General features: G+C 41.4%; 1 protein-coding gene across 1 annotated transcript; it reads right to left on the bottom strand.

Moving 5' to 3' along the window:
- Window positions 1-8,476: 8,476 nt before the first annotated feature.
- Window positions 8,477-12,139, bottom strand: SMIM30 (small integral membrane protein 30). Its single transcript, XM_071423671.1, has 2 exons — window positions 11,746-12,139; window positions 8,477-10,957 (listed from the first exon to the last, which is right to left on the bottom strand). The coding sequence occupies exon 2, from the start codon at window positions 10,884-10,886 to the stop codon at window positions 10,701-10,703; it is 186 nt and encodes a 61-aa protein (XP_071279772.1). The 5' UTR covers window positions 10,887-10,957; window positions 11,746-12,139; the 3' UTR covers window positions 8,477-10,700.
- Window positions 12,140-15,216: the final 3,077 nt, after the last annotated feature.

Consider the following 15,216-nt stretch of genomic DNA (forward strand, 5'->3'; position numbering starts at 1 on the left):
GATAAAAAAGTGCTCTTTTAATGAGTCAACACAACAGCTCCTCTCAGTACAGTACCAGCAGTAACCAAGTAAAACATACCTGTTGTGTAGTTCTGTGCTGCATTGTAAATTTAGTAATAATGTAATGCTTCAAAAGCTAACAGAACATTTAGTTGATATACTGTATCTCTCTATTATAATATCTCTATTATTATAATATCTCTTCAGAGATATGCATGCATAACAAAACTGTGGCAATTTGAAGAGTTTATGTAAAACTTATGAATTCTCTTGGAATTTACGGGTCCTCAAGATATATCTGTTTCAACCTGCATGCTCTATATTGATGAAAAGAAAGTTCTTTCTTTTTTCCTGGCCTTTTTAGGGCACTGAATTTTCAAAGGACACTGCCACAAGGTCAGCCATGGAACATAATGAAATGTCGGCAAGCTGAAATCAGATGGAAAACCTTCAGACATAAAGAGCTGGAAATTGCTCAGAATGATTTATATTCCCATATAGGTTAGTTACCAAAACATGGATCAGTCTTGGGAAGAGAAGCAAAAGTTAAAAAAGGGGCGGTAACTTAATGGCCGTTCTGGAGTAAGACATGAGAAATCAGAAGAAAAACTTGTAGCAGGAATGTAAGTTATTTTCTGCTGTCACAGCCAGACAGAGATAGTTGAAAACATAAAATTAGTGGGATTGCAAGGCTAGATTCAAATTAATTTTTGACCAATTTAGGCAAACCTAGTTAGACAATAAATGGACATGGGATAACCTTTGGTGTATGCAGTGAGAAGTTGGAGAGAGCGAAAGTAAAGGCCTTAATTATGAAACTTTCAGACTTCCGGTATACTTGGCAATCTCAGAATACAATTATGAACAGACTTAAACCAAAACTATTTTAAGGTGAGGTAGGTTTGCAATCCTTAAACTCTTTAACCTTTACTTAAAAATCTGCAAATTGGGGGTATGGTTATTCAAGTATGGTGCCTAGTGAACAGATACATTTTCAAAACAGAAAGCAAAATGCTTCTTTTTAATGTAAAAAGCCTACATGTTAATTCATGCCTGGGGGCTTCTGAAATTGAAAAATACAAGAAGAGTAAGAGGATGAATAATTGCTTGTACTAAGAATATGTTGAGACTTTAACATTGAACTTCCAAGTGCTCAAATGAAGAAAGAGATCCAAGTCTAATAGACTTTGACTCAGCATTATGGTTTAAGGCTTAGGTATGCTGTGATGTGAAAATAGTGCATTATATAGCAGTTTTGAGAAAGGATTTCTTAAGCCTCTCTACCAGGGGATGGTGAAAGATTTGTTCTGATCTGTTCTGTGTTAGCATCCTAGAAGGAATCATCCTTTTGGAAACAGTGTAGTTTATGGGTTTCTATTACTTTGGTAGTAAGTTTAAAGAAACATATATACTTATAATACTTTTTACAAATGTTCCAGTTTCATAAAAGCTACATCTTTCTCTGCCTTTGAAATAAGACCAGAAATAATTCCTGTAAGCAGGTGACAGGGATTAACTGTTTAAAAAATGAAAAACACATTTTTTCACTCTTACGGTTCATTTACTTAGAATATATTTCTTGTGAGACCAGGTTGTAGATTTTGAAGCACAGGACAAAAGTAAAGTGGGGATGCAACACAGGTAATGAAAAAACAAAAACCCAGTGCTGTAAGAGGACATAGAGTTCTTACTGACCAAATTGCTTAGCTACTATTGTGTGAAAGAGTAAATTTAAGGTATGTCTGTCAGTGCTTCTGCCCTGTTTCTAGGACATTTATTTCCCAAAGCCTGTATTTTGCAGTGAATTGGGCAACTTTCATTGTCCTGAGTTACAACAGTTGACATTATGATATATTAAGGCAGCAGACTGGCAATTATTATGTACAGTCAATTTCAGATTATTTTGGTAGTGTACATAAAGTGATCACATGCTTTAAATTCACTGCTGGAAGGTCAGCATCCCTTTGGAAGTAGAAGGGATTTTAATTATTAATTCCCATTAAATCAATTGGGACTTAAGCAGAGAAATCTCTGGCAAAACTCAGGAAATTTCAGATTTCTAGTCCTTTACATTTCTATCTATAGCTATAATAATTTCCTTGCTGGCCCTTCTGAAATTGAGAGCATGTAATCCTTTTTACTGGGATTTCAGTGTTACTTTTGGACAGGAAAAGAAAATCTATGAAGAACTTATTTAATACACAGAACCTCATGTAGACTAGGTGAAAGGAGTTCCTAAGGAACAGTTTGCCACAAACACAGATTGCTTTTATTTCTGAAATCATAAGAACAACAAGGCAGCAAGGTAAGCAGATGTACATCAGTCATGTATGGCACACATACATTAAAAGTGAGAAAACAGGCACTTTATATTAGTATGGTGTCCCTGAGATGCATTGACTTGATTTTCCTTTGCCTTTCTTGATAAATGTTGGGGGGGCAAAACAGTTGAGTCTAAGGTGAATACACAAATTCTAAAGTGTATTTGTGGAATAAGTGTGGGGAGAAGAATTTTTTTCCTAATATTTATTAAGATGTAGGTCAAATAATTTACTGGTAGCAGACTGAGAGAAAAAAAAAGACAGAATCTATTTTAAGAACCAATTAGATTTTCACATAAATGGAAATCAAGAATAATTCTACTGCATTACACAGTAGTATAAGGGCTGGTGCAAGGTCAGAATGAAGCCTCTTGTGTTTTCTGTTCAAAATGAATTTAAATCAGGATGACTGCACTGATTTCAGCAACTTCAGGCTGTTTTTAAACCAGATGAAAATTTGGCATTCAGTTATCACAATAAATAATTCAGCTAATATTTTTCTAAGGAAAGAGATGTAGATGGAGACTAACGTGGCTGCAGTTCCCGACGAGCACCATCTGGTGCAAGGTGCACTACTGGTCAAATGCAGGGACCCCTCCACCCTATCAAGGTATCTACTGCATCCAAATCTGTATTTTGTATTTGACCTTGTCCTGAACTCCCACTGATGCCAATGGGAACTCCATGTGCAACAAGGTCTTTTATTCTGGCTGTCAAATCTTAATATTTTCAAAATGTTCACTTGGGCAGGAGTTGACATAATTCACATTTGAGGCTTTACACTGAAGCAGTTGAATTCCATTTGGAGTACAGTACTAGCCCCATAAACCCATCTCTAAAAATCCCACTTCATAAAGAGGATTAGTGTACATGTGTTGCATTTTCTCCCTTTTTTCCATAACCTTTTAATGCCTCAGGGATTGAGTTTCGCTAGGCACAGTGGGAGAATCCTGGTACATCTGGTTTCTCTGTGGTCTTACATGATGACTGAACAGCCTCACAGCTTTTGCAGTCAGGTTCCCTATGGGCTCACACTGTGATTAGATTTGTTCACCACAAATATATCCTTGTTTGCAATGAAGATACGAATGAATTGAGCTTCTGTTTATGCATCCCATTTACAACTAGGATTTCATAGAATCATACAGTAAATTAGGCTGGAAAGGACCTCTGGAGGTCACCTTGTACATTTCTTGGCTCCCAAAGATCGTTTCTGTTTTCCCTTTTTTTTTTTGGATGGACAATTTAGAATATCCTTTCATCTGACAGTGTCCTCTGCTTTTCTACTTCTCCTAGATGTATTCACCCCAGCCCACATGGATGCTGTATTTTAAAGGGTTATATACTGGGTTTTTGTACCAACAATATTAAATTTTGAAATGTGATATCTTGCATGGAAGGTTAAAGATGTAACAGCCACACAGCTATTCCTGAAAGTTTAAACAAATAGCTCATCACCTATTTGGCTTTCTTCACAGTAGGAGATGAATCTATGGAGCAAGAGGGTAGCAGTGGCCTGGGCATGCATTTGGCACCCAGGGAGACACAGCTGCCTGTCACTTCCTAGGAGGATTTGAGGTTAGCCAGCATCCTGTGCATCAGGACAGCCTGCTGCCAGAGCCCTGGCATGGGGGATGGCGGTGGCAAAGTTGTGTGGGATTCAGAAGGCAGTATGGTCACCCCTTTAGAAGAGCTTGTATTCAATTTAAGACAATAAATTTTTTTGGGCTGACTTAATTGAGATTTGCACTAGAGCCATAATTATTACAAATAATATGCACTTATTCTCTGAAAAGCACTTTTTAAAATTTTTAATATAAAATATATTTTTGTGATTTATGTTTTTTTTCCTGCAATACTATATTGTATTCTGCAAATATGATAGGATGAAAGATGTCTGTGTGACATTTAGTGCTGAATAGTCGGTTGTTATTGGCTACCGCTCCATATATTCAATCAACATCCTTAATTTTATTTTTTTTATTATTAATTTTTATGAAAAATGTATTCTCTTTTTTCAGTAGATATATACCACTTTATAGATTATACACTGTCTGCAAATACTGGATAGACTTTTGGAATTTGATCACAAATGGTGTTTCCGAAAAGATCACAGTTCTGAAAAGCTTAAATGTTCCTTGCTTTTCACACAGATGCTGAAATAAATACATGCTGTTGAGGAAAAATGAGTCAATATGGCTTCTGCTGATCTTCCAGGTCATTTGAGAAGATAAAAAACAAAATGTAAAAGTGATACCATGGGCCTTTATGAACAATCATGTTAGGTTAAAGACTGAAAATAAGTGCAGGTATTGAGCATGTAATTTCCATAACCATATAAGTTCAGAAATATGTTGGAAGAAAATGTCCTTGAAAAGTTCTAGAATTAAAGACATTCTCATTTCACAGGTAACTCATGAAATGGAAAGTGAACAGATTTTGATAAAGCGACCATTTTCTTCACCTTGATTCTGCTGAGATTAAAATCAGTCATGTTTTAGGATGGTTGCTTTTCTGTGAGAGGGTAGGGAATGACATGGAGTTATTTATTATTAGCACTATCACAGTGTGTACAATCAGCTGCACAAACAGAAGAATGGAAAAACAGAAGAAAAAGACAGACCCTTCTCTTCTAAGTTTTGCAGAACTGAGTTCCTCTGCAGTGTTTTAGCTCTGTTCAGGAAAAGAAGATAATTTTCATGCTTTTATACTTGCCAAGTGGAGCATAGGAGTATGAAGATGTATGTAAAATTTTAGTGCTTTGAATGAAGCACTACAATTTTTACTGAGAAAGCTGCCAGTACTGTTGGTTCCAGTTGAAATTCTAAGACAATGACTAGTGAGGAGGAACATAGCCAATACAGGAAGACTGAAGCAGAACACAAACTTTAGCCCAACCCTGCAGCAACATCTAGTTTTCTGCATCAGTGTGCTTGTGGACACAATTCTCTCTTCCCTGCCTCTAATGTTTGCAGCTCCTAGGTCTAATGGAGGGCACTCTGCTTTCAGGCCTCCACATATGTTGTGTAATGCACCTTCAGCGAATTTGCTGATGACACCAAGCTGCGTCGTGCAGATGACCCACCAGAGGAAAAGGGTGCCTTCCAGAGGGACCTCGACAGACTCGAGCGATGGTCCATGTGAACCTCATCTCATGAAGTTCAACAAGGCCAAGTGCAAGGTCCTGTGCCTGGTTCAGGGCAATCCCAGACACACCTACAGGCTGAGTGGAGAGGTGATTGAGAGCAGCCCTGCAGAGAAAGACTTGGGGGTGATGGCTGATGAAAAACTCAACATGAGCCAGCAGTGTGCACTCGCAGCCCACAAAACCATCTGTGTCCTGGGCTGTATCAAGAGAAGTGTGGCCAGCAGGTGAAGGAGGTGATTCTCCTGTTCTACTCTGCTCTTGTGAGACCCCACCTGGACTACCGGCTACAGTCCTGGTGCTCCCAACAGAAGAAGGGCATGGAACTCTTGGACCAAGTCCAAAGGAGAGCCATGAAGCTCATGACTGGAGCACTTCCCCTAAAAGACAGACTGAGAAAGGTGGGGATCTTCAGCCTGGAGAAGAGAAGGTTGCAGAGATACCTCATAGCAAGCTTCCAATATCTGAGGGGGGCCTAAAGGGAAGCTGGAGATGGACACTTCATCAGGAACTGTAGTGACAGGACAGTGAGTAATGGGTACAAACTGAAAGAGGGGAAATTTAAGTTAGATATTAGGAAGAAATTTTAATTGTGATGGTGGTGAGATACTGGAACAGGTTGCCCAGGGAGGGTGTGGATGCTCCAACCCTGGCAGTGTTCAAGGCCAGGCTGGATAAGGCCTTGAGCAACCTGGTTTGGTGGGAGCTGTCCCTGCCCATATGGCAGGGACTGTTGGGACTAGATGGTCTTTAAGGGCCATTCCAACCCCTTAACACTCTGTGATTCTATGATTATATGTGTCTCTTTGCTTAGCATACTAAAGGGACATTTGGTTTTATCTTTTTCATGAAAATCTCTGTTTTGATCTGATCAGATGAATAATCCAGAAACAAAAGGCTCTGCTGAATGTCTAGTATGCCTGTATCTCAATGTGACAGAGCTTCCCACACATTTTCAAGTTCCATTACAGAGAAACTGAGCTGAGGAAACAGTACAAGGTTTGGAAATATTTTGAATGTCTATATAATTTTATATAATAATTTTATTGTTCTTTTAATTTTAGTTCAAAGAAAGATGTACATTTATGTTATTTACCATATCATGCCTGGTATGTAAATTTAGGTTGCTTGCTGGAAAACTCGTTTTCCAAATGTAATAGTTGGTGTTACTGTGTATTCATGTGAACTGAAAATCTTTGTAATTTAAAAACTGATTACGTTCTTTAAGAACTGAACATTTAGCAATGTAGTCACTGTCTAATGCATTAAAAACTTGTCACTTGAAAGGTCTGAACATTGATTTTGGCAGGAATTAAATAGTTTGGGTCCCTTGCATCAGTAGTCACATCAGATCTTGCCCAATATGTGTTGTGCTGCATTTGGTTCTGAATTAGTAGTCTCACTTTTTTCATCTGGGGAACAACACATACTTCCTGTTACTTCAGATCATTTACTGTTTGTTCAAGTGTAAATTGGGAGGACACCAGCCTCAAGCTCTCCTTTCCACTACTCCTAACAATCTCATCATTACACCAGTTTAGATCTGCCAAACCTTTCATCAGATGTAGAAATGAATGGAAAGGTTACTTCTGTAGCATAATAATTAGTGCATTTACCATTTAGTGTAAATCAGTTCATCCATTTAGCAATGTTTTTCTTGTCATAAACAGTGAACTCCCCTTCTCACACAGCTTATGTAAAGAGCACTATGCAAAGAGGAACCAGGGTTTCAGACTGTGTCTAACTGTGTCTAGTCAGTACACAAGAGCCTGGGCTAGTCCAGGGACAGCTTCCATGGAAAGGCATAGTGGCTGAGAACCACAAGCCTGAAAAATCAGTGAGTATCCTGGAGATGCCAACTCCTTCCTGTGACTCCATCGTAAGATAGGGATTCTCCTTCTACTTTGCTCCGAGGATACAATTGGGATGCAAGCATTAATACCTGTAAATAAGAAAGGTCCTCAAATGCAAGATATCATAGAACTGCCAGGCCTCACAACAGTATTAAAGCAGCAGCAGCAGCAGCAGCAGGATTTATCTGAGTAGGAGAAAGAGGTTTACCAGCATTGACACACCTAGAGAAGCAAGTGCATTAGGAACTGTGTGAAACCTTTGTATTGCAGCCCCAGGTACTGCTGCTCACAGCAGAATGGTAAGGCCTAGCTGGTGTGCAGCACTTGAAGGTATGTCAGGAGAAGTGAAGGCCTTCTGTCCATTCACAGGCACTGTACATGGACTGTTCAATGTTTTAGGATGGCGGTGTTTTAGCTACACTATTGTTAAAGCATATGGAAATCATAGCAGTCAAAAGCTACTCTTTCTTGTCCTGCAGGTTTTTTATCAGAGGGTAGGTTGTGTTTGTTAAGAGGTGGACACTGTCAGGCTGTTTCTACTTCCTGCTCTGAAAACAGCTACTAATAGTACTAGCTTAGTGCACAAAGTGAACTGATTTGTGCAGTAGCTGAAATCCTGAAAGATCTAGAACCGTTTTCACAAAATGCTAGGATAAAACTAGCTCTTAAAAAACTTCAAATAGTATTTCATTAAAAAAAACCAAAAAAAAACCCCAGAACAAACCAACAGAAAATGGTCTTTTATACCCTTTTGTCTCCAGCAAGAAAACTGACATAAATAGCTTTTCTGGTATAAAGGCAACTACGTAAGATACATTGAAAACTCATAGTCAAAAGGAAAAATAAATACTTCAAGTTTTCCTTGTACCAGACAAACAGGATTCTTTGCAACTACAAGATGACTGTGTCAAACTAAAGGGACCGGCCCCCTGAGGTGCTTTAAAGTAACAGTTACTGAAATGGGATAAACAAGTACTAGGACCATGAGAAGTACAAATGTTAACTGAAATCATACCTTATGATACATTCATTCATAAAGTTATCTAACATAAGCAAAAGTAGGTATCAAAATAATAGTCAACAGAAGAAAATCCAACAGTTACAGTCACTTGTGTCATCTCAATTTTCCTTTTTATAAGAATTACTCCATCAAGCTGTTGACAAATCATACATCAAAGTTTATTAAGACAGAGGAAAAACAGGGGTATCTGATTTTACACTCAAGTAATTGACAAATGCAAGTCTTTAACAATAAAGCTTCTATCAGAACCCAGGAAACAAAGCCATTATGCTGGGCAAACGCCTTTCAGTGAAGTACATACAGCTTTGGGCAAATAATACAATGTCTCATAGCCCTATTGCCTGAGGATAATTAACTCTGTTACAATTTTGTTCTCCTGCAGTGAAAAACTGTAGCCCAATCCTGTGAAACTATTGCCAGGGATATTTTCTAAAGTATAGATAAAGGAGTCAGTGAAAATCTGCTCGTGTTAAAATGTATTCTATTGAAAGAGCAATACCTAATATTTTACTGAAAAAATTAGGCAATATTTTTTAACTTTGGGAACTATAAAGTGAATTGAGTAGGTTTTTTTTGTTTGTTTGTTTTTTTGGTTTTTTGGGGTTTTTTTGTTTTTTTTTTTTTTTTGTTTAGCTAAGCTGGATCATCAAAGATCACACTTAAATCTGTGCTTGCACCCACCCAGTTGAATTATCATGAACAGGATCATCTACTGCTGCTAAGGAGCTTTCAAAGGTGATACCTCTGTCTGAAGGTCCTCTTAGGGCTGTACATTTCATTTCTACATGGTAATTGTGCATTCTGTCCCTTTCTTCCAAAAATGGCATGCAGAAATCAGGATCTGGAGAACATATCTGCCCACCCAATTACCTACATAAGACCTGCCCAGAGCCATTGCTTTGTGCTCTACTGAACAGAGGCACAGAGGAAGTAGAAGAATACAAAAATCAAAACACATAACTCTGAAAGATAAAAGCCAAGATTTCTAGTAAAGAGTGGCAGCATCCACAGCACAAGATCAGAAGGAAATTCTTTGAGCTGTGGAGAGCTCATCTTCCTATGCTCCTTATTCTGCTTCTGTTACAGATTGTGCTCCTTGGCTCAAGCTGGAACACCCTAACAAGTCAGAGAGACTTGTGGCAGACATTCTTGGCTGAGCCATTTCACCTTTGGTACTTACAGAAACAGACACACTACTGTCTTTCAACCATATACAACACAATCTGACTGAACATGAATAGAATAAGACTGTTTACATCTCCCATTTTGCACCAGGATTTTTTACTTTGGTTTTGGTCCCAATCTTCTGTGGAAGTCATATGCATGAGTTAGAGAAGCCTAAATGTTTAACTAGCAACATAGGTTTGTCACAAGGAATCAACACGAACAATGGACTAAACCCAGAATTTTAGCAAGTTCTTTCTACATTGTAAAAGAAACATATGCACAATGGTCTTGTTATAGTTCTAATAACCTTCTAATGCAGAAATACACAAATTCCTCATCAAAATATTTAAGTCTTCAGGTTTGGAGAAAAAAGTGTAAAAATCAAATGAACTAAGCCTTAAAACTGGTGTGCCTAGAAAAAAGCTGAGTACAAAAAAACAAACAAGAGACAAAGCCCATATTCCTAATCTGATTTACATAGCCTTACATGTACTTTTCTGTGAAATACATGTTAAGTAAAAATGGTGATCTCATTCTTAGGTGTATCTACTTGATAATAAGAATACAGGCTACAGGAGTGGCATATTCTAAAATAAAAAATACTCTAAAAATATTCTAAAAGGAAAAAAGAAAACCTTTCATCTTTCCTTAGCTCTCTTAAGTCTCATCCATGTGACAGCAGAAGTGAGCTGTTAGGTGTTAACTGTCATTACAGAGAACATGAGCATGAGCACACAAGTTAGAGCAGTCTGCTCGCTTGCTACCTGGTTAGGACTAATTTCAAAATTCTTGTCATCTTGACTGGAAGATTAAGAGCTGCTTCCTCCTGATTTAATATTGAAACTAAAATTATGGAACTTGTTGATGGCCTCCCTCACATGCTAAATTTATAAACTCTTACTGTGAGCCTCTCTATAGTTTTACTTCCCCATTCAAAAAGTTTCTACCCTTCTTTAAGGCAATATTTAATCACAAACAATATAAAATTATCTTTTTGTAATGAGGACAGATCATACAAATCCCTTTTACTAGTACAGTCTTGTACCATCTTTACTCTGTTATACTGAACAGTAAGAGGGATTTGCAGAAACATCTACTACATTTTTTTGGAAAGTTTTCCAGAACCAAAGCTCAGTCACACCCAACCCCAAGCTGTGTTCAGAAATTCACTTCATCTGAGCATTTTCTTGAAGTCACTGCTGCCCATTCCTTCTCCTTGCATACAAGCCAAGGCAGGCGCAGAATCCGACGACACTGACAGCGAGGCCTAGGAGGAAGGCAATGGTATCTCCTGCATCCAGGGCTTCAACTACGGGCAGCACCAGCAGCAGCGACACGAGGACCAGGAAAAGTTTGGAGCTGTTCTCAGTTGAAGGCATGCTGACAAGCAGCTGACCCCAAGGGGAAGTTAAATGAAGAAAGTGGTGGACAGCAGGTACTTCACTGGTATCTACAAGGAAAACAAAAGGAATGTTACATGATTTTCCTTCCTCATCCCCTGGATTTCTCTTGCCAAAAGCCAACAGACTGATGCATTACAGGTATTTGAGTGGGGCTCATGAAATCTAGGTTTTATCTTCCCAATTACCAAAGTAAATGACTTATTATCATGAGACAGCCACAGTGGATTTGCTATCTTGTTATGTAACTCTGTGGAAACTAATCTTTTGAGGACTTACCGAGAGGTAAAGTCAGAACAGGCTCTCCTGCCTGCAGCTACCAGAGCCTGCTTACCCGGTGCCTTGCTACGTGGGCCTGTTTCACCAGGTGTTTAGGGCCTGATGGCTGCTGCACATCACTCTCCCACACTTCCTAACACCGGCCATCCTCGGGATCCGGGAGCATGGACAGACTGCGGTACACTGGGGGGGGGGAGGGCGTGAATTTAACCTCCGGGGCAGTGCCACCGTGGTCACCCTCACTGCGGGACAAACGTCCGTCGTGGTTCCTACAACTTGGAAAGGCGCTCCCAAGGAGCGCGCCGGGACCAGCCCGGACCGCCCTCTCCGCAGTAGTTCTAACCGCGGGGACGGCTCGTTCGCGGGGTGCACACGACAAAAACCCGCGCTGGGACACCCGAATAAGCGGCTGCCCCGCTCGCACTCCGGCGGGGCCAGCGCCGGACCCTGCCGGCCCCGGGGCGCCCGCGCCTCCCGTCCCGCCTCCGCGGGGCTGCGGGGCGGCCGCTCCTTGGGGCAGCCCCCGGCAGGCCCTGCCCGCACGGTGCCCCTCAGTCACCTCCTGCCGCCGGCTCCGGCCTGGGGCGGTCCCCGCTCCGCGCCGCCCGAGGGGCGCTCAGCAGCCGAAGGCGCCGGCCCGCGCCGCCCCGCCGCGCTGCCACTGCCCGGCCGCGGCCATGACAGGAAGGGGCGGTGGCGCGGCCGGGGGCGGGCGTGACCCGGCCGGGCCGTCTCCGCTCGGCTCCGCTCCGCTCCCGCTGCGGCGCCCGCCCGCTGCGCCCCCCCGTGCCCGCCGAGATTCCCGGGGGCGGCTCGGGGGCACAGCCGCCGCCAGCGGCCCGGGCCGCTCCAGGCCCCGCCGGTGGCCCCGGGAGCGGTGCTCGCCAGGCCGGTCTGGGCCTGGAGGGGATGCGGCGGGGCCGGGCGCCGCCCGGGAGCCCCGGCCGGGGGTGCCGGCTGCTCCCCAGGGCGGCTCCCAGCCGGAGCCCCGGAGTGCCCGAGGTGCGATAAACGGGACCGTGAGAATGTCAGCAGAGAGCAGCGGCCAGCTGCCCTCACTGCGGCACCATTGAAGTGAAAGGATAGAAACACACCGATTTGGGCTGGTCGTCTGATCTTTTTTCTACAAATAAACGAGTAGAAGTCACCATGAGTTTGCATCATTTCAGATTTAGGCCCTTGTGATAACAGTACTGGTGTGTGCCATCATAACCAATTCCTACTCTGAGGAGACCAGCTGAAGCAGTTTTATATGGTGGAGAGCAGCCTGTGGACTTGTAAAACAAAAAATACTAAGAGAAGTATTACCAGGTAATTAAGTGAGAGCGCTCCCCAAGATCTTAGCTTGTCCCAGTTTTTATCTTATTTATGCTTTGGATAAGGCTGCTTGTAAAAATTGCATATTAGGCTGTTTTGTTGCGCTAGGTAGTTCCTAAGCAGAGCCCAGTCTTACTTTTCAGTGGCAAAGGTTTGTGCCTAAGTTTAGATAAAAGACCAGTGAGCAATTATTATAAGTCCCTAGTATGTCTCTTTGGAGTGCTCAGAGAAATAACCCAAAGAAACTGTGCTAATTTAATGTCAAAATCAGTATAGAATTTGTAATTCATTATGACAAGCCTTAACTCATGACTGAGAACCCATGTCCTCACAATGTTCCCTATGACTTCTGTAAAAAAAGCAACTTTTACAAACACTTCTCTTTAGCAAAACAGTTTCTGATGAGCTTCTTTAAAGAGAAATGGAGATCCAGATAGGGCATTCAACATACTTAGAGCTTTGCCTCTGCCTTATAAAATTTCACTGTAATTGCTTTTGAGCAGCCATTCCTCATGGCTATAGGAACTTTACACATCTGAGGTGGGATATTACTATTGTGCCAATGATAATTCTTTTATTAATGCCCTTCTTTTCCCCGTTAGTCAGGATCCATCAGCTATCAATTGTCATAAAGAATAAATTTCCAGGGATAAAAACATCTTTTTGCTTCTTTATTCCAAGTACCATGAAAGCATCATCCTTCTGAGCAGCAGTGCCTAGACTCTGATAATGCAAATAATAATGAATATCAGTAGAACTTGTAACCATCCTTTTTATTAATTAAATGCCTATTTCACAGTTTTTCAGTTCTTAAATACTTGATTCTTCATGTTCAGTTCTGAAGGCATTTTCTCAATAAGCTGATGCCCGATAAACTCATGGGAGAAAAATCTGGAAATTTCTGAGAACATTATAGCATGGAGAAGTAAGACCATGGTGCCTAGCCCATTTCCTAATCAGTCACAGATAAATCATAACCCCTGAAGAACCTGAAGAGTGCAATTTGAAGTGCAGGATGTGTCATCTCAATCACTGCTGTCACCTCAGAAGAGTGGGCCTTGGAGTCCTGGCCCTCTTAGTTCCTTGCTTAGTCTATTAACTGCATCCTGCACTGTTGACAAGTAAATGTTACACTGTTCTGCAATGTCAAAAAATGTTGAATTCATCCCTCTAAATTCCAGTGCTGTATTTGTTGTTGCCACCACTTACCAACTAAAATTTTACTAAGTTGTCATTTAGTCCCACAGAACAGACACAGAGGGATTGAACAATGACTTTCAACTCTACCTTTTGTAACTAGAAATGTCAGTAGCAAAAACCTGTGGCATTTTTGGAGCTAACTATTTTGAAGGTGAGGAATGTAACATCCCAGAGAAAGACTTTGCTTAGTATCTCAAGAACTGTATGCATTCACAGGCAGTTGAAATGACACAAAGTACAGCATGCATGTAGAAAATATTGATTGTAAGATATATCATTTATTAGTAACATGGAAGTGCCATTGAAAGCTAGAAAACAGTGCCATTTGGGGATACCTCTTTGGCTTATTAGCTCTTTCAATGCCATTGCATTTTGTAGCTTTGGCTTCAGAAACAGTGCTTCTTTGGAAAGAAGCCAACAAAATCCAAACAGTCAAGGAGGCTCTGTTGGTTTTTGTGCTGTCGGAATAGCAGAGAAATGTGTATTCAGCTTCAAGCTCTGCCATCAACTTCCTGCATCACCTCAGGCAAATCTTCCTTTTGACCTATCACTGCTTTGATTGCTTTGCTCAAGCTATTATGTAACTAATATTCAGAGGAAAGTCAGAGAATTCCCAGAGCTGACAAGCTAAAGCTTTGTAAATTTTGAACACAAGGCTAAGGAGGTAGGTATATTGTGAGACTGAAAATTGAAAATAAAGTGTACTATCTGGAGCGGAAAAAGTTATAATCAGCTACACCCTGAAGGGGGTATTTGTAGGGTTTTTGGGTTGGTTTTTTTCTTCCTCCTTTTTGGTTTATCTAGTTTTTTGAGAGCCATTTGTTTATTGCATGACCACGCTGATATGACCCCAGCCAGCAACCTGGCCCCACATGGCCAGTGGCTCCTTGCCCCACCAGCAGGTTTGGGAGAGAGAATCAGAAGGGTAAAAGTCAGAAAACTCATGGGTTGAGATAAAGACAATTTAATAGGGAAAGCAAAATCTGCACTCCCAGACAAAGCAAAGCAAGGAGTTAATTCCCTGCTTCCCACAGGCAGGTAGGTGTTCAGCCATCCCCAGGAGAGGAGGGCCCCTTCACACATAGCAGTTACTTGGTGCACTGGGTTTGCATGGCCAAGCTTTGGTAGCAGAGGGGCTACAGGGATGACTTCTGTGGGAAGCAGCTAAAGGGAGTGATAGAGTGGCTTGGGGGGGCATCTGACACCCAGCCAAGCTCAACCCACTACACTTGGCAAGACAAATGCCATCACTCCAACATGTCATCTCCTTCTTCCTTCTTGCCCCACTTTACATACTGAGCATGATGTCATATGGTCTGGAATGTCCCCTCGGTCAGTTGGGGTCACCCGCTCTGGCTGTGTCACCTCCCAGCCTCCCATGGACCCTAAGCCCCCTTGCCAGTGTGGCAGTACGAAAAGCAGAGGAGGCCTTGGCTCTGTGTAAGCCCTGCTCAGAAACAACAAAAACATCCCTACATGATCAGCACTGTGTAAAGCACAAATCCATAACACA

Source organism: Agelaius tricolor, unplaced genomic scaffold (assembly GCF_023055355.1).
Source record: "Agelaius tricolor isolate 1412-34295 unplaced genomic scaffold, bAgeTri1.0.p SCAF_3, whole genome shotgun sequence".
In the NCBI taxonomy this organism is placed as follows: domain Eukaryota; kingdom Metazoa; phylum Chordata; class Aves; order Passeriformes; family Icteridae; genus Agelaius; species Agelaius tricolor.